This window comes from Ctenopharyngodon idella, chromosome 9 (assembly GCF_019924925.1).
Source record: "Ctenopharyngodon idella isolate HZGC_01 chromosome 9, HZGC01, whole genome shotgun sequence".
In the NCBI taxonomy this organism is placed as follows: Eukaryota; Metazoa; Chordata; class Actinopteri; order Cypriniformes; family Xenocyprididae; genus Ctenopharyngodon; species Ctenopharyngodon idella.
Window position 1 is genome coordinate 27,549,708 of NC_067228.1, and position 26,909 is coordinate 27,576,616.

General features: G+C 36.2%; 3 protein-coding genes across 11 annotated transcripts in view; 1 reads left to right on the plus strand and 2 right to left on the minus strand.

The window, feature by feature from the left end:
* si:ch211-140m22.7 (uncharacterized protein LOC570370 homolog) lies at nucleotides 1-19,327 on the minus strand. Of its 5 annotated transcripts, XM_051905704.1 has the most exons (9): nucleotides 19,264-19,327; nucleotides 18,924-19,000; nucleotides 18,550-18,610; nucleotides 17,813-17,912; nucleotides 13,666-14,892; nucleotides 11,282-11,345; nucleotides 11,036-11,160; nucleotides 9,273-10,826; nucleotides 8,435-8,543 (listed from the first exon to the last, which is right to left on the minus strand). In XM_051905704.1, the coding sequence occupies exons 3-8, from the start codon at nucleotides 18,592-18,594 to the stop codon at nucleotides 10,795-10,797; spliced, it is 1,593 nt and encodes a 530-aa protein (XP_051761664.1). In that variant the 5' UTR covers nucleotides 18,595-18,610; nucleotides 18,924-19,000; nucleotides 19,264-19,327; the 3' UTR covers nucleotides 8,435-8,543; nucleotides 9,273-10,794. The 5 variants fall into 5 exon arrangements, with proteins under 5 accessions (XP_051761666.1, XP_051761667.1, XP_051761665.1 ...); XM_051905703.1 differs by lacking the exon at nucleotides 19,264-19,327 and having other exon boundaries at nucleotides 18,924-19,092; XM_051905706.1 differs by lacking the exons at nucleotides 9,273-10,826; nucleotides 11,036-11,160; nucleotides 11,282-11,345; ... (3 more) ...; nucleotides 18,924-19,000; nucleotides 19,264-19,327 and adding exons at nucleotides 1-304; nucleotides 4,621-5,694; nucleotides 8,782-8,894 and having other exon boundaries at nucleotides 8,441-8,543.
* On the plus strand, nucleotides 19,293-26,635 carry wdr4 (WD repeat domain 4). Of its 2 annotated transcripts, none has more exons than XM_051905714.1 (11): nucleotides 19,293-19,436; nucleotides 20,054-20,122; nucleotides 20,227-20,373; nucleotides 21,174-21,330; nucleotides 22,518-22,630; nucleotides 22,715-22,775; nucleotides 22,895-22,996; nucleotides 23,992-24,056; nucleotides 24,235-24,421; nucleotides 24,504-24,576; nucleotides 26,060-26,635. In XM_051905714.1, the coding sequence occupies exons 1-11, from the start codon at nucleotides 19,354-19,356 to the stop codon at nucleotides 26,245-26,247; spliced, it is 1,245 nt and encodes a 414-aa protein (XP_051761674.1). In that variant the 5' UTR covers nucleotides 19,293-19,353; the 3' UTR covers nucleotides 26,248-26,635. The 2 variants fall into 2 exon arrangements, with proteins under 2 accessions (XP_051761674.1, XP_051761675.1); XM_051905715.1 differs by having other exon boundaries at nucleotides 19,357-19,436; nucleotides 20,211-20,373.
* The window catches only part of pde9aa (phosphodiesterase 9aa), a 28,942-nt gene continuing 28,551 nt past the window's right edge, over nucleotides 26,519-26,909 (minus strand). For 3 of the 4 annotated variants that reach the window (XM_051905709.1, XM_051905708.1, XM_051905711.1), the window contains exons 18-19: nucleotides 26,846-26,901; nucleotides 26,519-26,744 (exon numbers count right to left, since the gene is read on the minus strand). In XM_051905709.1, coding sequence (XP_051761669.1) covers nucleotides 26,851-26,901 — 51 coding nt within the window. In that variant the 3' untranslated portion in view covers nucleotides 26,519-26,744; nucleotides 26,846-26,850. Of the gene's footprint in view, nucleotides 26,902-26,909 lie in introns of all 4 variants that reach the window. The other variant, XM_051905710.1, reaches the window with a different exon arrangement.

Sequence of the window (26,909 nt, forward strand, 5' to 3'; positions counted from 1 at the left end):
TTAAGTTAAATCATCTTTTTTTTAATTTCAGAATTATAGCATAAAGCTTGCTATTTGTCAGCAAACTATCTGAAGAACAAAGGAACATGGGGAAGAAACAGGGTTGTGGACAATAATACAGGCCACGCGATGAAGACTCAGTGCCTGCCTGCGGAAGGCTGGGGCAGACGGTGTTTCGACATCTCTACATCCATATCAGCAAAGGTGTACGTGTTGTAGTGGTGGTGTTGCAGGTTCTTGTACGTGGTGTTGTCAAAGGGTTCAGGCTCCGGCTCTGGCTCCGGGGCTTTCTCTGGGGCTTTTTCTGAGGAAATTAATAATGCAAGAGAATAAAATGTAAGACAAGTGGAACTGAAAAAAAAAAAAAAAAAAAAAAAAAAAAACAACCACAAAAAGTGCATCTGACAGCAATGGAAAGTCATTTTAGAAAGAAAAGCCCATATAGTAAGTACCGAGCCCAAAGAACAACAAGTAAAACCATGATTTTGTTTGACTGAACATTTGTTTTAGATTAGAAGATAATCTTGAATGAAAATATTCGCACAAGGATGAATCAAAGTAAAAATTAAACATGCTAAATAAAGATTTTAACTGATCATAGAAGGAATTACATCTAAAAAAAAAAAAAAAAAAATCACGGAAGAGCATTCCTGTTACTCTTCAAAAGCATGTCTGAGTGGAATCCTCACACCTTTCACGGTGTTACAGTAATCACTTCCAATCCCCAGGTGGTCCTTTACACAAAAAGGTGCGAGGGGCCTCTAGCTTTTTACCTACACTACGGGCGTCTGACAGTTTCTCTCACGATAACCTTAATTACTTTGTAGTTTTCCATTTCACATACTACAGCTCAATCAAACTTTAACAACAAGAACAGTAAACCAGATGCTTATAAAGAGAGGATCTTTCCACATTACTCTGTTATTGTGCTCAGAAACATCAATATTATATAAACAACCAAGCTAAAGCATACCTGCACAAACTGATAAAAACATCCCACATTCATGAATCTCAACATATCCACTTATTTGTCATTTATGGAGCCCCGCACATGCCGTGGCCATGAATTAAGAATTCATTCTCTCATTTTAGCAAATCGTGGCCACGTTGAACTCATTTGTTCCCTTGTTTTGATTTAATTAAATCAAGGGAATTAATTATTACAATGTGGCCACAATTTATTAAAACAAGAGAATGGTCACTATATTATATATACATATACATATGTGCCCCACATGTCATGTGCGGGGCTCTGTAGTACTTAGAGAACAATGCATTTAAAGTATCCAAGATTAAGTTATGACTGATGGTGTCAGTCTCATCTCAATCACTCTCAGCTTAAAAACACCGATAGGGAATTAGTGGATTTCAGTCTTCACATGGTAAAAATCATTAATATTATCTTTAGCGTAACATAATCACATAAACAATATTTAATTCAAAAAACAAGAAAGTGTGTACATCAGGCACAAAATATACATCAGATCTGGGAGTGGAGATATTCATACATATGGGGGCAGAAAGAGTGAAAGAAACAGGAGAGAGAAAATAGTGCTTTGCATTGCTCATAAAATGTACATAAAACAATAGAGGGGCACAAAAAAAAAAAGCAAAAGTTAATCTGACACTTATGGAGGAGTAAAAGTTTTAAGAAAAGTGTAAAATTGTGTAAAGTTGGCTTTACCTTACATGTCCACTGGTGCAGAAGAAACCTGTTCAACAGCACTCAAAACACTACAGTTTATATATGTGTATATACACACCGATCAGGCATAACATTATGAGCACTGACAGGTGAAGTGAATAACACTGATTATCTCTTCATCACGGCACCTGTTAGTGGGTGGGATATATTAGTCAGCAAGTGAATATTTTGTCCTCAAAGTTTGTGTTAGAAGCAGGAGAAATGGGCAAGCATAAGGATTTGAGTGTTCCCGGTCTGCAGTGGTCAGTATCTATCAAAAGTGGTCCAAGGAAGGAACAATGGTGAACCGGCGACAGGGTCACGGGCGGCCAAAGGCTCATTGATTCACGTGGGGAGCGAAGGCTGGCCCGTGTGGTGCGATCCAACAGACGAGCTACTGTAGCTCAAATTGCTCAAGAAGTTAATGCTGGTTCTGATAGAAAGGTGTCAGAATACACAGTGTATCGCAGTTGCGTATGGGGCTGCATATCCGCAGACCAGTCAGGGTGCCCATGCTGACCCCTGTTCACCGCCGAAAGCACCAACATTGGGCACGTGAGCATCAGAACTGGACCACGGAGCAATGGAAGAAGGCCTGGTCTGATGAATCACGTTTTCTTTTACATCACGTGGATGGCCGGGTGCACGTGCGTCACTTACCTAGGGAACACATGGCACCAGGATGCACTATGGGAAGAAGGGAAGCCAGCGGAGGCAGTGTGGTGCTTTGGGCAATGTTGTGCTGGGAAACCTTGGGTCCTGCCATCCATGTGGATGTTACTTTGACATGTACCACCTACCTAAGGCCATGTACACCCATTCATGGAAACAGTATTCCCTGGTGGCTGTGGCCTCTTTTAGCAGGATAATGCACCCTGTCACAAAGCAAAAATGGTTCAGGAATGGTTTGAGGAGCACAACAACGAGTTTGAGGTGTTGACTTGGCCTCCAAATTCCCCAGACCTCAATCCGATCGAGCATCTGTGGGATGTGCTGAACAAACAAGTCCGATCCATGGAGGCCCCACCTCGCAACTTACAGGACTTAAAGGATCTGCTGCGAACATCTTGGTGCCAGATACCACAGCACACCTTCAGGGGTCTAGTGGAGTCCATGCCTCGGCGGGTCAGGGCTGTTTTGGCAGCAAAAAAGGGACCAACACAATATTAGGAATGTGGTCATAATGTTATGCCTGATCGGTGTATATACGCTGCTTTGGTAATATATGCAGCAGTGTGGTCATCAATATGATCTATGAATGCTAACTTTGTTTTTGAATGCCTAAACTAGTATACATGAGGTTTTAACTTAATAAACATTTATTAACCCAGCCAAATCTGAATTAACTACTGAATCTACCAGAAGCAAAAGCTTTGCTCTAATATCCAACCCACAATCCCCCATGTGAACCTCAGTTTCCATAGAGAACGCATTGAAAACTTCAACCATTTAGCTCTTGTCAATCCGTGCCAGTGGACACAAGTAAATAAGGTGTTGATCATATGAATTATTGGGTACTGATTTGTTAATTGAGTTGAGTTGCGTAGCGTATTTTTAATGGAAAAAAATTACAGCAAAAGAGTCCGAGAGCCACAACTATTCTACCCCTCCAGTGTCCTTAAATGGTGTTCACACATACAGCAATTTTATCACTGCTGTTAGTTTTGTTGGTTCAAGCAGGTGTTCCTACAGTCCTACTGTTACTGAAGAGTCATTTCTTTAGAAAAACTGGTCATATGGATAATGCATCTTAACATCAACATAATGAATGACGATAGATAGATTGATTCACAATTAATCAACAAAAAAATAACAATGAATGGTTACTTTGTCGCTGAATACTGCTGTATGTGTGAACGGCTCCCTAGAGTTATATGCAGAAAAGCACAGCTTCAATAAGTGACATGGTAATTTTGGAAAACATGTTCAGTTAATTTCGCTCTAGATCTGCTAGACTAAATGACTAATTGAACTTTCACAATGCAGACAGAGTAGTAGTGAGTAGTGAATTATAAATAGAAGCCACTTCAAACGTCAACATAGGAACATTCAGTTTAGGTAGAAATAATAATTGCTAAAGAAGTCATGCAAAGTCATGCAAATGTTAATAAAATAACTAATTAGGGCTGCATGATACTGGAAAAAAACTGACATTGCGATATTTTGTTTTTCTGCGATATATATTGCGATACGAAAAAAAATTCACCAGATGATTTGAATAGCTCTATTAGTAAAGAATTAATCATACTAGAATGATTGGGGCGATTTTGTAGGTGAGTGAATGCGCATAGAAAATAATGAACAAATTACAAGCATAGATAAATATAATAGAAAAAAACATTTAAATAGTGCTTCATATTTTTCCGGTAAGTCTAACAGTATTCAGTTACAGAAATTGAATCATCAAATGTAAAATAACACTGCACAGTCTTCACTGTATAAATTAAATATAATTAAATCTAGGTTAAAACTAACTTTGTCTTTTGTTGTTTGATTAACATTCATGACACAGAAACAGCAGGGGCTTCTGTCACTTTAAGACGAAATGCGCAGCATGGATCCAAAATATTGTTACACATCCCGTTTTCTTTCTCAATTGTTTATTTCACCTAAGCCATGAGCAACTGTGTTTACGACCATACTTGATGTTTTTTTGATGTTTGACCATACATTTTGACAATTTTTTGGCATGTATGTGTCAAGATGCTCACATTGCGATTTTGATGCTAAAACGATATATCGTGCAGCCCTATATAACTAATTAAAGCACAATGAAGATCAAAAAGTTGCAAAGCCATTTGAGCAAAAGCTTTAGTGTAATAGCAATCCCACTGTAGCCATGAAAAGATATTAGTGTTGAATAAATGGTAAGAGAAATGTGTTTCTGTGATGTAACCGATCCAGAAAAAGAAACTGAGTAAGGATGTGTGGTGTACCCTCAGGTGTTTCCACAACGTCCGTCTCAGCCAGAGCCTCTACAGCATCAGCGGTCACAGGTGCAGTGTCTACCAGCTCTTCTGAAACGGCTGCCAGCGTTCCTGCCTCTGCTTTTGGTGCAGCAACATCTCCAGGAGCCTCAGGAGATGCTTCAGGACTAGATTCGAAAGCGGTGTCAGCTACTTCTTCAGACCCGGCTTCTGTAGTGACTTTTGGGACAACTTCTGCAGAAACTTTTGCAGCCTCTTCAACTTTAATTTCTGGTTTATCTTCAACTTTAATTTCTGGTTTATCTTCAACTTTAATTTCTGGTTCCTCTTCAACTTTAATTTCCAGTTCCTTTTCAACAGCAATCTCCTCTGTAGGAGCCGTTTTAATTTCTGTTGCAGTGTCCACTATCTTGTCAGGAGTGGCAACTGTAATGGATTCACCGGAAACTTCAGGAATTGCTTCAGTCGTGGAGGATATTACAGGGGCAGGATCAATAAGGGTCTCCGCTGATCCAACTGGTTTAGCACTTGGCACAGGAACCTCTTCTGGTGTTGCTTTAGTCACAGTTTCATTACTTTCTTGAGCTTCTTCAAATGAGGCAGTTTCAGACGTTGCTTCTTTATCTGGAACACCTACTTCTTCAATTGTCAGACTAGGAGCTTTCTTCTCCTCTGCTGCTTTGTCTCCAGACTGCACCGGGGTTTCAGTCTTTGGTTTCTCATCATCAGAATCAGAGTCTGAATCAGAATCACTGGAGGATGAGGAAGAGGTAACGTCTTGATCTTTCTGTACTTCTGCCTTAACATCTGAGGTCTTACTTCCTTCACTTTCTGTAGTGGCTCCATCAGTAGGTGGGACTTCAGTGATCTTTGCCTCTTCTACAGCAATGTCAGCTGCTGCCGTATCAGCAACAGGACTGTCAGTTGTCGTCTCGCTTGCAGCAGCTGTGGAAACCACCTCAGCAGTTTCAGACTCACCTAAAGCTACGTCTTTGAGAAGAAATCCTGTGGCAGACAGCTTAGAAGGGAAGGCCACAGCGGGCTTGTAGGCTAGAAGAGAGGCTCTCTCATCGGCCTCTATGGCTGAGGAAATGGCAAATGGGATAAAATATATCAGATTGCTTTTTTTTTTTTTATTTAATTTGAGAAACCCTCTAGTTCAACGTATATATTAAACCCAGCAAACACCCTAAAAAAAACATATTAAAAAAAAAAAAAAAAAAAAAAAAACATATTAAAGTGCCTTTGTGAAGAAAGTCCACTCAGCAGCCATCTTGGTAACGCCTTCCAGGTAACTATTTTCTATCTAGGCAACATGCATACAAGTACAGCTCTATTTGAATGTGGAAAGACCAAAGTCTGTTTGTTAAGCTTCAATAAACTAGTTCAAATCACCAAAAAAGGTTTACCAAAATGCAAACCGAGTCTCTTTAGCTGAAATCAGGCTAAAAACTGCATTTTCAGGTGGGTTTAGATAATGAGCATTCACATTCTGGAGCAATAATTTAATTTAAAAACCACATGAAATCCAAATTTGTGCCTTTAACTCCATGTCTGTAATTCTTGAAGCCATCTACTCTACCTTTCAAAGTCTGAGGTCAGTAATTTATTTTTTTTTTTTAAGAAATGAGCATGTTTATTCAGCAGGGATGTATAAAATTGATTAAACTGATTGAAGGTGACAGAAAAGACATTTATAATGTTACAAAAGATTTCTATTAAGGGTGTTCCAATCAATAGTGCATTGATCGTATCGGTGGATAATTTTTTTATATAGTTTGATCGGTGGTCTCTATAAAGGTCGATCAGAAGAGCCAATCAGATGACGCAAAACTCGCTAGACAGTTTTTCTACACAGAGCTAAAATTGCTTCACTAAATTGACCGGTCTGGCAGTTCTACCAGGTGTCTGAAAAGGACAATAATGCGTTTCAGTATATTGGACCCGTGCATTAGCTCTTAAAGTGACAGTAGCCTAATAAACCTGCTGCTCTCTGTGTTATTAATGTTTGATTACTTATTATTATTTATTTATTTCACAGGAATGCTATATTTGTTAAGGTCTAAGCTGTTCTTAATCACTCTAAAAGACAGAATGGAATATGTTGCACATGTTGCTTGCCAAGAATTGTCAATTCATGATACTTTCTCATCTCTTAATTTTAATGCTTAATATGCATTGTTGTCAAGAATAGCTAAATAAATAAATAATACCACAGGCCCCAAAATTCCTGATCGTAGCACTCTTAATTTCAAATAAATGTTGTTCTTTTATGATGAAAAATTATCATGAAAAATTGTATCAGTTTCTACAAAATTATTAAGCAGTACAACTGTTTTCAACATTGATCAATCAGCATATTAGAATGATTTTTGAAAGATCATGTGACACTGAAGACTGGAGTAATGATGCTGAAAATACAGCTTTGATCACAGAAATAAATTACATTTCAAAATAAAAAGTTTAATATTATTGTAATAATATTTCACAACAATATTACTGTTTATACTGTATTTTTGATCAAATAAATGTAGCCTTGTTGAGCATAAGAGACTCTTTTCAAAAACATTAAATCTTACTGACCCCAAACTTTTTAACGGTAGTAGTGTATATGCTAGTGTACTACTAAAAGATGACAAATCTTTTACCAAATATACACATTTGAAATGTACAAATAATTCTGTCCCATGAAATATACTGATACATTATCTTCAAGGGCATAACCAAATTTTGCATGTCTGATACAATGCTCTCCTGAATGAGAATGTTCCCTTCCCTAAATTATAAATACTAGCAACAAATCTTGGCTCATGGGTGTGATATATATATATATATAACAACCAAACAAAAAACAGGCCAAGCCCTTAAATATGTCCTGCCCCAATGTCATTAAAACCATTACTTTGCACAGTAAAAGTACAAATTGAAAATATTAAAAACATTACAAATTGAAATAATGTCACCTTCAATAGTAAAAAATTGAGGAATCCCTTGACAAATGATAATCATGCAGACATCTTTAGGATAAAATAGTGTACACTTTTAAACCAGTTAGTATAACTGCATGGGCTTACAATTGTACGTCCTCAACCAGTTCAGCCAAAAGTAAATGGTGCTTTTGATTCTCTTCCACAGCAATGAACATGAAAATGACATGGCAGATGCTGTATAACGTGCTTAAAGGTGCTGCAAGTTTTTTTTTTTTTTTTTTTTTTTTAATTACCACACATATAATATATCATATATCACTAATATATCACTGAAATGAAATGAGGCTCTGATTTTTATCACTTAAATAGAAGAATCACAATTAATAAATTAAATACTGTTACATCTGTTACATAGTATCTACTGTCAGACATTTAGAAGCTTATTTTAAAGTGCAAATATTGAAAATCTAAATGTGTAAATAAAGCTTTTTTAAAATGTTGAAAATGTATCCTTACAACACTATTATGTAGTGTGTCCCATCGGCTAATCAAAAGTTCTAAGACATGGCAGTCTTGAAGTCTTGATGCCCACATGAACACTTATAATACAGGAAATACATAGTGGAAGTAGACAAGTGGTCAAGTGTAAAGACTGCAGGTGTGGGTATTGGTACGGACCCTAATTATGGAAGATGCAAAATAGCTAAAATCACCTACAGCACCTCTAAGCGCAAATAGCGATTTAACACATATAATCATGCTGTAGACATATAGTATGAGACTGGATTATAATATAACACATGTTCAAACGTAAGTGAACATGAAAACAAACAGGACATTCAGGATTCAAACTTGAGATGGGAGATTTATGGAAAGAGAAAGCATGCCCTTACTCTTACTTGAAGCCTTTGACTTTTTTGCTGTTTTGGGTGTGACATCCCCTTTAGTGCACAGTGCTGCAACAAATGGGGTCCTAGGTGTCCAGCCTTCACGCAGGAGACACTGTGTGAACACAGAAAGACATTTTATTCTGAAAGAGTAGAAATTTAATGCACTATATATACGACTATTTTAGCTATCCATCAGCATAGCATTTCACTACTGAGGTTAAAACGGACATAAGTCCCTTTTTATCGTGTCTTCATCAAAATCTTATTCGAAAGGCACGTGAACAATAACACAATTACATAGTATCTCTAGATCATCTCCGTAAATATCAGTAAGATTAGTCTATTATTACCTTGACAGATCCAAGTCGACCTAACCTGAGCAGGGACGTCGCCATCTTTGTTCTCCTGTTATTATTGTCCGTGTGGAAAATGAAACTCACGATTCGGTCGTCATCGATAGTTTCTTCAAAACGAGACTTACTTTTTATTTTAAAGGCGTGATAATAATAAAAGTATTTCATACTTTTAACAAAATATTTAGCGTACTTTTGTCATTAATGGGTCATTCCTGGTATTCGGTGCCTTTACATCATAAAATTTAGAAAATCAAATTCAGTTTTTAAAATAATATTTTTGAGCAATCATGATACGGTGAGAAGCTAACATAACAGGTTTATCAAATAAAGAATTGCACGGTTTTTAAATTGTAATTTTAAAAATTTCCTACTAACTTCTGTCATATTTCCCTTAACAGATTGGACGTGTTGAGGTTGACCACATCAAATTTGAAAGATAAAATTTGTCAAAATAGACATTTAAAATAATAGAGGATCTTACTCACTTGCCCAAGTTTTCCCTCCAAAGAAGAAGCGCGGTCACGCCATCTATGCTTAAAATGTATTGCGCGTCTACTCGGTTGCGTGGTAGGTGTTTAGTGTCGGTAGAATTTTTTTTTTAAATTCATTAAAAAATAAATAAAATCAAACTGTTTACTGCAAACTTCACCTGATTCTTGTTATACATGTTCCCAACTACTATCATGTTGTTTTACTGTTTTATTCTTTAATAATTATATGTCAAAGTCATACACTATTTACCTCTCTATACAGACATATTTTAAAAATTAATAAAAAAAAATGAAATCAAATTGTTTTCTGCAAACTCCACCTGATTCTTGTTCTACATCTCCCCAAGAACCACTGTGGTGATTTTCATGTTCTTCTAATGTTTTATTCTTGAATAATTATATGCCAAAATTATGACAAATATGGTTTATGTTGTTATACAGACCAATTTTAAAAATTAATAAAAATATGTAATAATTGAAAAAAAAACAAAAAACAATATATTTGAGAGAATCATTACTGATATACCTAACGATGTACAGTAAGTGTAAATGGGATACGCAAGCCTTGAGACATGGTGTGATTTGGTTGTTTAAAATGCTGTAAAATGTCTCAAATTATTTTTTTTGAATCAACTTCAATTTTTTTTTAATCAACTTCAATATGCTAAGAGTTCAAATTTTCAAATTGTGTTATTGATTAAGACAGCTTTAAAATGGATATTGTTCAACAATTTAAAGCACTAAGATCATGATCTTTAATGGGGACACAAAAGGCACCAAATCCCAGGAATTACCCAAATATGTGCATCATTTCCTTCTTAAAATGGTTTGCTGAATATTGTCATACAGCATTTGCAAGCAAACAAATAAACTGTACTCTTCACAGATTTTAAAAGTACAAAACTGATTTAGATTTTAAGCGCATGTCACAATTGTCACGTTTTATTGTACAGCCATTGCATCCCTCCTTAAAATACACCATTTTGGGCCTTACAAATTAATTCAGTAGGCCTATCCCCCCACTTACCATTTTACAGTAAATGTAACATAATTGTAACTTAAATTAAGAATCCAAGAACTATGATGAAATATACCATATTTCATACCTGCACACAATTTTACATTATTCCAATAATTTAAAAAAAAAAAAAACAAACAAACAAACAAAAAAATAAATAAACAAACAAAAAAAACATGCAGACCAGACAGAACATGTGTTGGCTCAGTTTATTCAGCTCTTTCCCCAAATACTTAAACTCACTGACAAACATTATGGAAAGCAACAAGCATTTATTTAACAGCTAAGCAATGTTCTCTTCCACATGTGCGTTTCATGTACTGTAACAGGTAGCTTTTTCCATTAGACATAAGAATTTTTGAAAAATAGTTATTTAGTATTTAGAGTCTCACAAAATTAAAAATCTCACGAAATGTTCACTTTCACAGATGAAAGACAAGTCATTTAAAGACCTCTTTCACAAAATTGGGCTGAGGCACAGGAGAGGAAAACAGACGTTTACTTGGAGGACACTTCATCAAATTTAGGCTCTATAAATACAAAAAGGCATAATGTTAGTTAAATGCATTGTAGAAAATTCAACTTTAGGACAAATGTAGTAATCAAACAAAACTAAATTTCAGACCTAAAACAAATGCTACAACTACAAACTGTCATGAAATAGCATTGCGTGAACCACTCTAATGGAGTATTGAAATTGACACAATTTCTAAAGCAAATAGATTTAATGTTAACACACCTGGGAATTTGAATTCTGGGAAGGAAGTCAGATCACCACCACCATACAACCGCTGCAGTTTGGCTATTTCCTCAGCAAGAGCCTTCTGATACTCTGGACCGGCATCAACTAGACCACCAGCGGCACTGAGAAAACAAGAAAAGTAATTATACACTTAATTATAAATGTAAAATTAACCACAATATCAGAGCAGCAAAATACTCTTAAAAGACGAACAAGAGAGTATGATAGTAAAACACCATGTACCCGCTTTTTGTGGAGTATGCACGAATTGAATCTAGGAAAAGTTTCTGAATGGGGTCCAATCCAGCTGACAATCACAGGAAACACATCAATTAATGAATGCTTATATCTGAAAATTACAGACATGTATATGGATGCCAGAATCCTTGATATCTTGTACACTAAAGAAGAAATAAGTCTTTAACCCTCATGCATGAGAAGAGTGCCCGGTGTGGAGGCTAGATCTAGTGAACTAAAGAGAACCAATAGAAGGAGCAGGTCAGGCGGTGAATAACTAGGACAGAGGTTGCATCTACTGAAATGAAACGGAAGCATTTCATCTCATAAGAGTAATGAGTAATGTGTAATAACCATAAACAAATGCCCATCAAACAGACTGATTAATTCAAACAGTTGTCATACATTCTTAATTTTGCATCTCGTAATAAACTGTTGCTTCCATTCCACATACAGCAAACAGTGCAAACTCAATCAATGCACCATACACCACATTGGGAAAGTGGGTAAGGAACAGTGGGCATTTCATATTTAACTTTGACATATAAACCACAGTACAAGGAAAAGATAAGAGGACAATTAACCGATTACTGATATCATGCGACCCCCTGGGAAGAAAAGTGAGACATTGACAAAGAAAGTGCGTTTGGGTGAGGAGAGAGCAACGGGAAAGAAAGATGAGGTCAAAGTACATTTACATGTTACCATACTCGAACTGTTAAAGAACCAAAACTAGTCAAAAACATAGAAGTGCATCATATGTGGTGACAGTGCCGCTGTGGTAACTTTAACATTAACATAACTTGAACCATTAACAAGAAAAAACACAACATTTGTTTTGACAAAGCGACATTTTCCATTAACACTAATAAAGCATGACAAATGTAGCTTTATCTTTACAGATGGGGGGTTAGGATGGGGCACAGATGAGAAAAAAAATGGTAATATTTATTTGTAAATAATAGGGCTGTCAATTAAATCATCAATTAACATTTTAATTGAATTGCATGATACACTGATTAATGAACAAGTTAATGACATTACTGTGTAAGACTATGTACTGAATAATGTGGCTTTAGAAGTCAATATATTGGTTAATTTCTATATAATTAAACTTAAACCTATATTCAGCAGCAATCTATTTTGTCTGTTTGCCTGTTGTAGACTTGGTGGCCATTAACACAGGACCATATGTGCCATTTTTTAAATTGTTGGTCTATGTTAATGTGCTAATCAGATGTGTCTTGTGCCGTGTCTCGCTGTTCTTTAGCACCTTACGCCATGAGTGTCTTCAACTTAAATTTATTATTCCACAAGTAAAACTGTATTAAATGTACTAGATTAATGTTAAATTGATAGCTGGCTTGATTAAATGTAATATGTCACATGTTTTTTTACAAATAAATGTACTAAATTTCTGTTAAATTTAGCCCTAGTAAATACAGTTAATCTCTGAGGAGCAGTAGGTCAAAAACACAAGGAATTAAAATACAAGGACTAAATGAAGACAAAAGATATCAAAGAGAGAAGCAATGGAAGACAGGAGCAGGAAACAAGAGGTCAAAACGTGGAACAATAAGTGAAATTATGCAGTGAAGAGCATGCACTGCATAACACGAAGATGCAAAAAGTTACAAACAAACATATATAATGAATACATGCGCAAAGACGGATGACGGATGGGGAGACTGGCTATGTTCATGAACTGAAAACCAGGGCATAGACTTAAAATACACCATCAAAAGTCTTCAGGACAAATGGTGTGCTGTCTCTGCCCCAGCTTAGCAAATGAATATAGCCCTGAATGAGTAACTTGAGTCTATGTTTCTGCTGTGATGTTGTTGCCATTAGGGGTGCAACGGTTTCTAAAGGTACAGTTTGTTTCCTAATGACTATGACACTACTACACTAGTATTAGTGTCACACAAAGTACTACAGCATGTACTATACCACGAAGGTTTAATTATCCAGTACAAGATTTCATTATTCAAATCAATGATTTGCTTACCCCATAGGATCTTAAGTAAAGTAAATCCTAATTGCATTTCACATATATTGTTTATATTTTCAGGTAAGAGTAATGTATACAAAAATATTCAAAATGTATACTGAACTGTAGGAGTTTTATGAACCGTTTCACCCCTAAATGCTCTTTGCATGTATGCTATGCACTAACACATATGCAAATACAGATGATGACACACCTGTAATCTAATTGTAACTGTAATAAAAAGGTAAAAAACTGTATTGTGATCTTTGTACATCTTTACCATTAACATTACAAATGTGTACTTGTAAAGCCCATAACCGAAAATTGAGAAAAGAAAACTGCTGTAAAAAATTGCTGTATCCCAATATATGAAAGGGGGTTAAGGGGATATGGTGTGTACCCTCAGGCGTCTCCACAACTTCTGCTGGAACTTCAGTAGCATCTGTGATCACAGGGGCAGAATCTACCAGCTCTTCAGCAGGAGCTGCCTCTGCAACTGGCTCAATAGGGGCAGCTTCTGCAACTACTTCATTGACTGTTTCTACAACTTCAGCAATTGCTTCTTGGGCAGGGGCTTCTTCTGTGGGTGCAGCTTCAGATACTGGTGCAGCAGGAGCTTCAGCTGCAGGGGCAGCGGCTTCAACTGTAGAGGCAGTGGTTTCAGCTGCAGGAGCAGCGTCTTCAGCAGGTGCAACGGTTTCAGCTGCAGGGGCAACGTCTTCAGCAGGTGCAACGGTTTCAGCTGCAGGGGCAACGGCTTCAACTACAGGGGCAGCGGCTTCAACTTCAGAGGCAGCGGCATCAGCTACAGGAGCAGCGGCTTCAACTGCAGGGGCAGCGGCTTCAACTGCAGGGGCAGCGGCTTCAACTGCAGGGGCAGCGGCTTCAACTGCAGGGGCAGCGGCTTCAACTGCAGGGGCAGCGGCTTCAACTGCAGGGGCAGCGGCTTCAACTGCAGGGGCAGCGGCTTCAACTGCAGGGGCAGCGGCTTCAACTGCAGGGGCAGCGGCTTCAACTACAGGGGCTTCAGCAGGTGCAACATCTTCAGCTGCAGAGGCAGCGGCTTCAACTACAGGTGCAACCGTTTCAGCTGCAGGGGCAGCGGCTTCAACTACAGGTGCAACCGTTTCAGCTGCAGAGGCAGCGGATTCAACTACACGGGCAGCGGCTTCAACTACAGGTGTAACCGTTTCAGCTGCAGGGGCAGTGACTTCAACTACAGGTGCAACCGTTTCAGCTGCAGGGGCAGCGGCTTCAACTACAGGTGTAACCGTTTCAGCTGCAGGGGCAGTGGCTTCAACTACAGGTGCAACCGTTTCAGCTGCAGGGGCAGTGGCTTCAACTACAGGTGCAACCGTTTCAGTGGCAGGGGCAGCGGCTTCAACTACAGGTGTAACCATTTCAGCTGCAGGGGCAGCGGCTTCAACTACAGGTACAACTGTTTCAGCTGCATAGGCAGCGGCGTCAACTGCAGAGGCTTCAGCTGCAGGTGCAACAGCAGCAGTAGATGCAGCTTCTGTAGAGGCAGCAGCAACTGAAGCTGCAACTTCCTTCTTGGGGAATTCCACATATGATCTGTGCTGGACGAGTTTTTCTATATCGAAGTACGTTTTTGGTGCTGATTTTTCTAGGATGGAGGGGGAAGGAGGGCAAACATAAAAATGTAATAATTTGATTCATCATGTGCATTATCAGGATGAATGGAGACCGCTAAATTCATTCAGCAAAATAACTTACCCAGTTTTTTCAACAATAGAGGCAGATGAGCATCCACTGAGGTGGTGGAGCTTTGAACACCTTATAACCCGACTCATATATCAAATCTGAACTACGGCTAATAAAAAAGGGACCTTTGATGGAAAAAGAAACCTAAATATTTCACATTCAGTTTCACAAGCCAGTAAATAAATATTCATTAAACCTTTCAGGATGCTTTCACACTAGCACTTTCGGTGCAGACCCGGGTTCGACTGACATCAGTTCGGTTACTTTGGATGATGTGAACGCTGTTTTCCGAACTGCGGTGTGCACCCGCGAACTGTACCCAAGTCTGCATAAAAAGGGTGGTCTGGGGTATGGTTTGCTGCTGATATGAACGCAATCGTACTAAATCACAGATGTGAACCGCTATTGATGATGCATGATTCGATGAAACTGTGTGTTTATGTGCGTCTCACAAGCCTGACAAGCGTGACTGACGCACTGCAAGTAGAAAGAATATCTCATTTCTGCTCGCCTTCAGCAGAAGTGGACTCCCGCATTGTGCAAACAGCTGCTGCTTTGATGACACAAACACACCACGGATCGGACCCAAATAATATGATGTCAACACAATCCAGCGGGGGCGGGGGGAGGGAGGAGCAATCGAACTCGGGTTCGGACCAGGCAATCGAACCAAGTGTGAAAGAACCCTTAATAAAATGTGTGTGAAAATCCTGGTAATAATAATTTCAATTATAATTATTATGAAATTCATAATATTCTCATGTAACCGTTATTTAAAGTAGCGCCAAGCAACAGTTCTGAATCAGATTAAATAACTGTTAATAAAATATATAGGAATTTGTAGTCAAACATAATGGTACCAGCACATAATAATAATTAATGATAATAAAATACTATTAATAAAATAGTATTAATGTTATTTGAGGGTTTTTTTTTCTTTTTTCAAAGAGGCTTTTTTTTTTTATTTATGCAATGTTCATTACAGAACATGCTTTGTAAGCTTTTTTCCCCAACAAGAAATCACTTGTTGGATTTTTGGCTTCACCAGATTCTCTGAAGTGGGAGTGGCTCAGAGGGAGTGGCTTCATTAATGCTTTCATGCAGTGCATTCTTTACCTCAAATGTCAAGGTGACTCTATAGGAAGTTAGGACGTCCACATATAGCATGTGAATATCTGCCAGTACAACACATGGCAAGCCCTTTCTCAAGCCTTTTGCCACCTCTAATGTCAGAGGAACATAGAGTACAGTAACAATTATGGATCATAGGTCATAAGGTTATCTTTAAGAACTCCATGTGACCAGTTTTACTTGTTTAAAAATGCCCACAGAGAAAACAAAGCAAGAGAACGACCAGGAGTTTCCTTTAAATTATAATCACAATCCCTGCCTTGCAAAATCATATGTGTTTTCTTAAGTGTAATATATCTACAAGTTTATTAACAATATAGCTGTGGGTCTGTAGGTTTTCAGGTAATATAAGACTTGAAATGACATGCAACAGTTTAATGGCAAAGCTCACACATTCAACAAACTGAAGTTGCATAAAACAGTCTTCAGCAGACCTATTTGTCACTGCCTATGCAAATTCATTTCCATTTCAAACCCACTGTCAAATTCATTTATTTTCTGGTGTCAGTTCAAGCCTCCAATCATGTATGTACTAAACATATGTGCTGCTTGCACAAAAAATATGATGCTGGTACCACATTTTGATCTGTGACTGATTTATAGGATATTCTGGTCCATCTTTGCTATTTGAAAATATAGTCAAAAGTTCACAAACACCTTAAATGTTGATGTTGCTGATCCTGTAAACTGTAACTTTTATCCTGTAAAAACAAATACATCCGTTTCTGAAATATTGTCATTATCCCTTTTCCTTCTTGGATACACTTCAAATTGGATATGACAGCGAAATTTTATTAAACAACAAGTTTACAAACACATGACATACTGTTTATTTATATATATATATATATATATATATATATATATATTATATAAATTTTAATTAGTCACATATTATTTGGTATTAGGGTTAAATAACATCTTTTCCAAATACACTATTATATATCTGTATTCTGGACAAACATATTAATATTATATAAGCTTACTACATGTCTTTCCGAACTATCTGATATGGATGGGTCAGTCACTGCATTCTGCAGTCACACATTTTTGTACAATGACCACTAAACTGCATAAATGACTGTCATTTACATTCTTTTTCTTCTCCTATAACAAATAAGATTTCAAATGAATAATTAATTTCCGTTTATGCATTTAATCCATCATAATAGCAAGATTTGCATTGGGCCTGATCACCCTGTGGTAGGGTTTATTTTGCAATGGGTGACTATTATGTGAATTTTAAACTGATAATAGACTGTGAATTATGCAGAAACTTGATAATAAAGTAGCATAATAAAGTATGATAATAAAGTCAAATTGTTTAAATTAGAAAATGTGCAGAAGTAATAATAATAATAATAATAATAATAATAATAATGAGTATGGACAATAATATTATATCAATGTCAAAGAGTTTGAACACTTTTGTCGATGACTTTAATACGCATATGTTTTTAAGTATTTGCATGGTATTTGTCCTACATGACACGGTTAGAGAGGGGAACAAAACACACTCCAGCAGGTTCAGAAACAACAGCTGAGGTCAGAGGACACGTCCCCTGAGCCATTTGAACCTCAAATTCTCCTATGTATGGCATCGAGATCTGAAATAGAGAGCGCTCCTTCCCCAAATAAATGGAAAATGATATATACAAAACTGATGACACATAAATTTAAGAAAGATTTACCTTTGTTGGACCTTTTGGACTTCTTGCCGTCCCCAGATTTTGAGCTAAGAGTTACAGCAGGAGCTCTTCTGATGGAACTCCAGCCCTCCGTCTGCAGACACTAGAAACAAGACACACACAAACACAACATAGATTTCAAAACACAAAGAGATTCCCTATGAATAATCACAACCACTATTTTGTAGTTATATTCATACAACTGTACGTCGTTTTCACAAATCTTTGCTTTAGTGTCAAAGTACATGTGCCAGCAAAAAGTACATAGTGTTCTCAAGGAAAGTCTGTGAAGTTGCCCAACACTCTTAAGTTTTTCCAACGGATATTCAAACAAATACATGTTGGCAATTTTCTAAAAACGAAAATATACAAAAAGAGACGTAAAATAATCGTCAATTATTTGAAACCCCTAAATTTCACACTATTTTAGATGCAGGGTTCTGATACATTATATCTTAATCAACACCGTGTAAATGCACTTTTTAATACTAGGGATATCTTCGTGTAAATATCGTCGTGCATGTAAATAAAGGACAATAGAAAGCATTCATGCGTCGAGTCTGAGTGGATTAAATGCTTCAGTGATTTAACATTCGAGCTGCATCAGCTTGTATTCACAAGAGGACTCCAACTCCGCACATTTCTCACAATTTCACATACAAATACAGGTTATGATATGTGTAAATGCACTAAAACACACATGCATATTTCTTAATAAGTGTCGAAAAACGGTACGTTACCCTGAGAGATCCGAGTCGTCCTACCCTAAGCAAAGAGGCTGCCATCTTTACTGCAGAAACCCTATGAAGAAAAACAGCTGCATGAATCAGTAATGTTGACAACGTGTGATTGTAAATATTTAACATCGCTAATTTAAAGTTCTGTCAACTGCTGTTTAGAAAAATTAAATTGCTACTTCAAAATTTGCACGAAATTATTTATAGAGCAGACAGCACAGATATAGAAAATGCACACATTCACATTGATCGATATTTGCTATGCACATCATAAACAGATTACCCAACAAACAAAAGATATTCATGAGAATGACTAAGATGAGATGTTTTGTGTATTTTGTGCAGGTCAGTGCGGCACTGGATCCTATATAAGTTACCTGACTGTGACAGAAATTCAAATCAAAGCTCCAGTTTAAGGAATCTCCACAAACGACAGCAACTAACTCAAATATCGCTGTAAAGTAAAAAAGAGTTAAGTACAAGAAGTATGCTGCATGTACTGAAGCACACTAAAGTACCGCCCTTGCATACCACAAACACACCCCCTCTTAAACCTTACCAATAAAATTATTATAATAATGTCAAGTGCAAAAGAGGTGTTGTTTTTTTAATCTAACTATGTGAAATGTTAAGCAAAATAGAATACTAATAACTATATTTTGAATAACACAGAAGAATTATTAGTAGTGAAAGTATCATTAACATTAATTCTCTTACGGTACACTCTTAATGGCGGTTTCTTCGTGCCACGTTTGTGTTAATGACGTATTAAACGCGCGACTGTCATTTCGCACGTGAGCGACAATCATGGCCGTAGTGTGTTCAAAGGCAGACTGGTTTGTTTCAAGCTGTTCCTCTACTTTAGTTGCTATAAACCTTAAAGAGTCTAGGTGAGTAGCTGTATTTCAGAATGTCAGCTATCTACTCATTTCCAGCTCTTTATTTTGGATATGGTGAAAACTGGAGTGTCAGACTCTGAGATTTGAAACACTCAGAAAAACCATCACTAAATGATTACATGATTGATTGATTTAGCATATATCAGTAATGTGCTGCAAAGTTTTCCCAAGATGTCTCTTATTCTGTTTTGCATCATCATATTGCACTATTTTTATGGATTTTGTATGCATAATCATATTTGTGTTCACATATTTTTAGATACCCTTATCTTAATATTTAATTCAAATCATTCTGTTATACTTCAATTGAAGATATAGAAGACCTGTCACAATACATTTACAAATGCCTGATATCTTGTTACTTTTTCAAAGTCCATACATATCAGAAAATATATAATTAATCAGGTGATCACAGTCATACTGATATCAGTACTGCAGCATGATTATGTGCTATTAAAAATCATAAAATGTTTATATTAATCATATAAGACGTCGTCATTATTGATATTTTATTATATCTATATTGTGTATTTGCTCCTTGTACTTGTTTTTGTTTTATTTTTAATAATAATAGTAATGTTAGTTTTCTTTTTACTTTTTTCTTATAGAGAGCTGTTTGTGTTTGACTGTGCCAAAGCTGAGAAAAAACCAAAGGAAGCTGATGGTGATGATAAAAGGTAACTGTAATGTTTTTTTTATGCAAGTTCATTATTGAGCTTCATATATATATATATATATATATATAAGATATTTTTGCATTATCAGAATATGTGTATTGCAGTGCCGGAGATGGGCCAGAGGAGAAGGACAGTGACAGGATTCTTGCATTTGCTGTCTCAGCCTCTGGGAAGCATGTAGCGCTCACAGATGACCACAAACGTCTTGTTCTCTTCTGTACTGAGCCATCGTGGCAGTGCATTAGTACACGGTAACAGCACACACTCATTCTAGAGGTGGTAAATGAATAATTTAAGATATCTTTAATACTTCTTGTTACTTGAGGCAAAAAGCACTTCATTTTTAAACTGTCACTGTTGGCATATAATGAAACAAAGATTGCTAAAGATTTTACTAATAGACCTACCAATCTCTGTGTAAAAAGAAAATAATGATGCTGCCATCTTTCTAAAGTAATTTTTACACCCCTGTAAATTGGCTCCGAATCTCAAGTGAACCCCCTCTACAAAATAGTGGATTACTCAGTAAATAATCATCTGTGACATTTAATATTTTGGCTTTCATCACTATTTATGTGATGAAAAAAAAATTAACAAAATCAAAAATTTGGTTGATTTGACACGGAATGACCCAATTGTGAATGAGCGACTAAGCACGCTCTATTTACGAATGATTGGAATTAATTAACATACACAAGTTCAAATCTGATGCATTTGTGAATCTGGAGGAGAGTTTTCGGGAATGTCCATTTTATGCGCAAATTATTCCGAATTTACAAAAGTTTCATGAATGAGAGATAGACAGGCTTATTGAATTCTTGCACTCTCAATGCTTGTATTTTGCAAAGTGAGTGACATACTCGATAATGTCAGCTTCCACATTGTTAAAACAACAATTACAATATTATCATAGACGATACATATCGCACATCCCTAACATGAGGATGAGTGGATGATGACGGAATGGTTTTTTTTTTTGGTGAACTGTTCCTTTAATGCTAGTTTCTTTATAAGGCTCTATGTACGTAAGTTTATGATTGTTTTATTGTAGGTGGGTTGTGCGGCGATGCACGTCTCTTGTATTTACTCAGGCTGAGGATGAAGTCTTTGTGGCTGATAAGTCTGGGGATGTATATTCATTCTCTGTTCTGGAGCCACAAAAACCAGGAGAGCTGAAGCTGGGACATCTCTCCATGTTACTGGATGTGGTATGCTGTACACAAACACAACAGTTATTACAAGCGGGTATAAGAACAGTTCAATCAGAGAAGGGAAAATATTAAATGGCTGAAATATTTCTTTAATAAAGTGCCAGTTTATTTGCTGAAGTTAGTGGAGCACCCAAACAAATATTTTCACATAATTGTGATGTTATTTAAAAGTAAAAAATTGTGAGTTTAAATATTTTACCTCATGCACTTACATTTACTCCCAAACAAAAATATATATTAAAAAAATACTTTTATTTTTACTTAATTGTGATGTTATTTAATTAATTAACTAATGTGATCCCCAGGTTTTAAAAATGTGAATTTATTCATTTTGCACAGAAGGCAAAACTATTTAATGCCTGAAATATTTCTTGAATAAAGTGCCAGTTTATGCAGCACCCAAACAAAAAATTTAAAATTCACCTTTCTTTTCACTTAATTATAAAGTTATCTTATTAAAGGGTTAGTTCACCCAAAAATTAAAATAATGTCATTTATTACTCACCCTCATGCCGTTCCACACCCGTAAGACCTTCGTTAAACTTTGGAAAGCAAATTAAGATATTTTTGTTGAAATCCGATGGCTCAGTGAAGCCTGCATAGCCAGCAATGACATTTCCTCTCTTAAGATCCATTAATGTACTAAAAACATATTTAAATCAGTTAATGTGAGTACAGTGGTTCAATATTAATATTATAAAGCGACAAGAATATTTTTGGTGCTCCAGAAAAACAAAATAACGACTTATTTAGTGATGGCCGATTTCAAAACACTGCTTCATGAAGCTTCGGAGCGTTATGAATCAACATGTCGAATCAGCGGTTTGGAGCGCCAAAGTCATGTGATTTCAGCAGTTTGGCGGTTTGACACGCGATCTGAATCATGATTCGACACACTGATTCATAACGCTATGTAAATATGTTTTTAGTACATTAATGGATCTTGAGAGAGGAAATGTCATTGCTGGCTATGCAGGCCTCACTGAGCCATCGGATTTCAACAAAAATATCTTAATTTGTGTTCTGAAGATGAACGAAGGTCTTACAGGTGTGGAACGGCATGAGGGTGAGTAATTAATGACATTATTTTCATTTTTGGGGGAACTAACCCTTTAACTAATATGATTTCCAACTCTAAAGAATTATGGGTTTAATATTTTATCCTTTTGTATATTCATCTACAGACTCTTTCTCCAGATGATAAATATATCATAACAGCAGACCGAGATGAGAAGATCAGAGTGAGCTTCCGGCGGTCACCCTACAACATTCAGGCTTTCTGTCTAGGGCACAGAGAGTAAGTGTGGACCGTGGGATGCAAGTGATATTACACCTCATGTGTTGTTCGCACTTGTTCGAACATGTTTGTTTTCTCATGCAGATTTGTGAGTGCATTGCTTGTGCCTGCAGGGCATCCTGACTGGCTTCTCTCTGGTTCAGGAGTAGGTGTTTCCAGTTTACTTTTTCTTTACTGTTCTACTGTAATATTTTGTTGGGATAGTGATTGTAAGGGTGATATAAGTGTTTTAATACAGTAGGACTGACATGTTTGTATTCACAGGATGGCACAGTGAAGGTTTGGCATTACGAGACTGGCCGGCGGTTACACAGTGTTGACCTGAGGCAACTCGGCCTTGACTCAGAAAACTCAGACACAGAAAAGGTGCAATCTATTTGTTTTCAATCAGCCATTCGTACACGCATCACACTCAAGCCACACATAATGTGTACTATAATCCCATGTTAATAATCACATTATATATTGACTGGTGTATGGAAATCTGGGGTCTAATCTAGAACTTTATTTGGTTTTTATTGTAAAAAAAAAAAAAAACATAATTTACAAAATTTAACAAAGCTTGACTTTTTAATGTGCAAAGTTCACAATATTGTTATGGCTATATTAATTAAAGGTGCTAAATCAGCGCTAAAAATCGAGGGGGTGAATTCTCAAGGTAAAAGAAAAATTCAGGGAAATATTGCAAAGTTTATTCAAATATGGATGTGACATGCTGGATCACAGCAATATGTAGGATAAAGTTTGAAGAAAAGAAAAGTGTTTGCAGGACACATTGCATATTTTTCAAGGGATGCAAACATTTATTATAAATTCTTTTATACTTAGTGAAAATGCATAAACAAATCCTAATTTAATTAGTCATTTAATTAATATTGCATCATATATTCATTTATATTTGAAAATATATAAATTAAATTATGATATTTTAACTACATGAAGATACATTAACAATGTAAAGCATTGTAATGTAATAATATTTGTTAATGATATGATTTGAATATGTTTTTGTTAATTAAATTTGACCTGTTTATTGCCATCCATAAAACCCTAGAATTAATTAATTAATTACATTTTGTATGTATTAAAATAATCTGAATTAAAATGCTAAAAATGTAATGAAAAATTTGAATTGCAAAAATACTGGAAGAAGTATTTTAGATCTATTTTAGAACTATATTATAATATGGGGGGCCTTCGATTTTTGGGACAATTTGAGTTCAACGGGTTTAGAGTCACTGGTATAAAGTGTTTATTTCCATTCAAATCCAGGGGTGTGTATTTTGTAAATGTCGCCAATCTCTTTTAAAGAGAGCTAATGGCATTGTGACTATGTGTACTGTATATTTTTGTGTCTTTAGAGGTTTGCTGTCAGCAGAATCATCAGCTCACCAGATGGGCAACATGTAGCTGTCCAGTGTGAGAGGTGTGTTCATTTTATTTAATCAGATTTCTGTGGTGATCATCTCTCTAACTGGATTCTGGGAGAGACTCAGTGACAACAACAGTATTCCTTTTTAAAAATAGAAACACACAGGTCTTAAGATGCATTTTATACACACATTATACATCTAACGGGTGTTATATCATATCCATCTGTGTAGATTCGCCTCAGTTCAGCTCTTCATGGTGGATTCTGGGACAGAGGGCTGCTTGAACCCTGCTGAGACTCTCGCTCTTCCTCTTGCCCCCTGGGACATGACCTTTGATTCACAAAGCCAGCTGTGGGTCTTACTGGAGAGTGAAGACTTGAATGTACTGCTGTATCGATACTCAGAGCAGCACTGGAAGGTACACACATGCTCTACTGTGACTGTCTGTCCATGTACTGAAGTTAACTCTGCTCTTACTAACTGGTTGTGCTTGTTTATAGCTGTGTCACTCAGAGACGCCTGAATTGAGGAGGGTCACTGAAGCATTGCAGACTCAGTGGAATGACTTTCAAGGTAGGAATCCAGCAAATATAATCATGAAAAATAAAACAAACTACCATCCATAATGAAGGGGTCATATCATGAGAAAGCAAATTCAGGGGCCATTTACACAACACCGATTTCAACTAAAAACGGAAAATGTTTTTCGTTTACGTTTTAGGGGCCGTTATCGTCTCCATGTAAACTACAAAAACACGAATTTGTGAAAACGGTGAAGTCATGCATGCATATGCATATTAAGTGTTCAGTCTATAGGCGTGTAGTGTTTCTTTACAATTTGACATCGCCAACTAATGGCCTGGCATGAATAATACAGTGTTTTAGTCATTTTCATGGATCTGTGTGAACGGGGGATTGTTTTGACAACGTTGTCGTCTGTACGCAAATAATTTTTTTGTTTTTAGTACATTGTTGTCGTGTAAACGTACCCTTATCCTTAATATTTTCAGGTTCAAGAGTTGAGAACTATTAAGACAAGCTTTCAAATATCAAAAGTCTCTTGAAATGAAGCTGCAAAAACATGGTCTCATAGACACCAGTTCGGTTTTCATAAACTTGACAAGTCCTGTCAGTCATACGAAAGAAGATGAGTGCTATTATTCTAACAGCAGAAGGGTGATTGATAAAGGGTAAAATATGTAAAAGTTCCTCAAAGTGGATCTTAGGCGGAAAAATGAAATAATCAAATAATAGAAAAATCTATTTTTTTTTTAAATTGAATAGCTTTTTGAACCTTTAGACAGTTTTAAAAATATATTTTTAAAAAGTTGGTATGAGTTTTATATCATATTTGATACATCAGGATTTTATGGCCCAAATAATATGATACTATATAGTGAATAAATGTATATGGAGTTCATAATCAAGAAGGAAAAAACTTTTTCCTGTTGTTCAAAAATATGCAATCTGGTGCAGATGTTATTTATATTGCCAAAAAGTAATATTAAATGCTTGTAATGCAAATAAATGATTTTTTTTTTTTTAATATATATATATATATATATATATTTCATTAGCATAAAATGCATATAAATATCAGTTGTCACTCTAAATCTCCAAATAATGTCTTAAGATTATATTTATATGTTTAAGCTCAGAACATATAATGCAATGATGATTGAGAACAAATAAACATTCCTCAAATGCCTGCTGTGATGCACATTTTATGATTTCTCTAAAAAAATGTGATGTATGAAGTAAACCTAAGTTGCTCCAGTCCAGTAAGTATTCATTTTGAAATATTACTAATAGTATAAAATTTAGTTTTGTTTACTTTATAAAAATCAGTAAAGATTTCACAGCAAAAAGAAACATGTACTACAACCTGAAGGTGGACATTTTTACAAAAAAAAGGCCTAAAAAGTATAAACTATCAATCACGAGTCACGACAGAAGCCATGTAGTAGATTGTGTACAACAGGGTTTTCAGCATCAAATAAGATGGAGTAGGCTTTATAGGTTTAATGTATCTTTTTCCTTCATCCTCTCTTCACAGGTTCTGTGGGACTGGAGAGTCAGTTTAAGCATCTGTATAAGGTGAACTTTGACAACATGGCGTCATATTTGCAAAAGAAACAGGAAAGGCTGGAACAGGAGACTAAGAAGAGAGCAGCAGCAAACGGCTCTAAACCCAATAAAAGAAGTAAAACTGAGAGCGACGCTGTGCCTCAAAACACCAGCTGAGAGAACCTCTTTTTTAATTTGTGCTTTTTGTGATTATAAAAGGTTCATTTTGTTAATTCGCAATGACTATATGCTTTTTTTTTTTTTATTCATTCATTCATTCAGTAAAGCCTTTCAGTCTTGGTCTCTATCTGAAGGGTAAGTTGCTGTGTTATGCTTTGTCCACTAGAGTGCACTATACTTTCAGTTACGCTTGTCACACTGGTCCTGGTATAATTTCATAGGAGGACAGGAATGAACATACTGTTATAACAGAAATGAGATTTGTGGCTTCAGTTTTTTAAAAGTTAGACTTTTATTTTTTTGAGTAAAAGTGACTAAAAATCTGTACATCCTGTATAATGTTTATACTTTTACAAAACCAAATAAAAACAACACATAGTTCATAGCTGAGCTGTACACGATTCAATTCCCTGAAAAATGCTTTGGATTTTCTGAGCAGATGGCCAAGATTTCACTCGTTTCCCACATTTTACTGCCTCTGAGGAAGATTCCAGCTGAAACAAACAAAGACAAGGTAGGTTTTGCTGTAATGATAACACAAATAACAAATATAAATGATACATTTAGGTAGCATGCGGTACATTTCGACATTGACCTTCCTCATTTCTTTTTTCCTCCCATTGTTAAATTTTCACTTTTCTTTTTCTGCACCTAAGGAG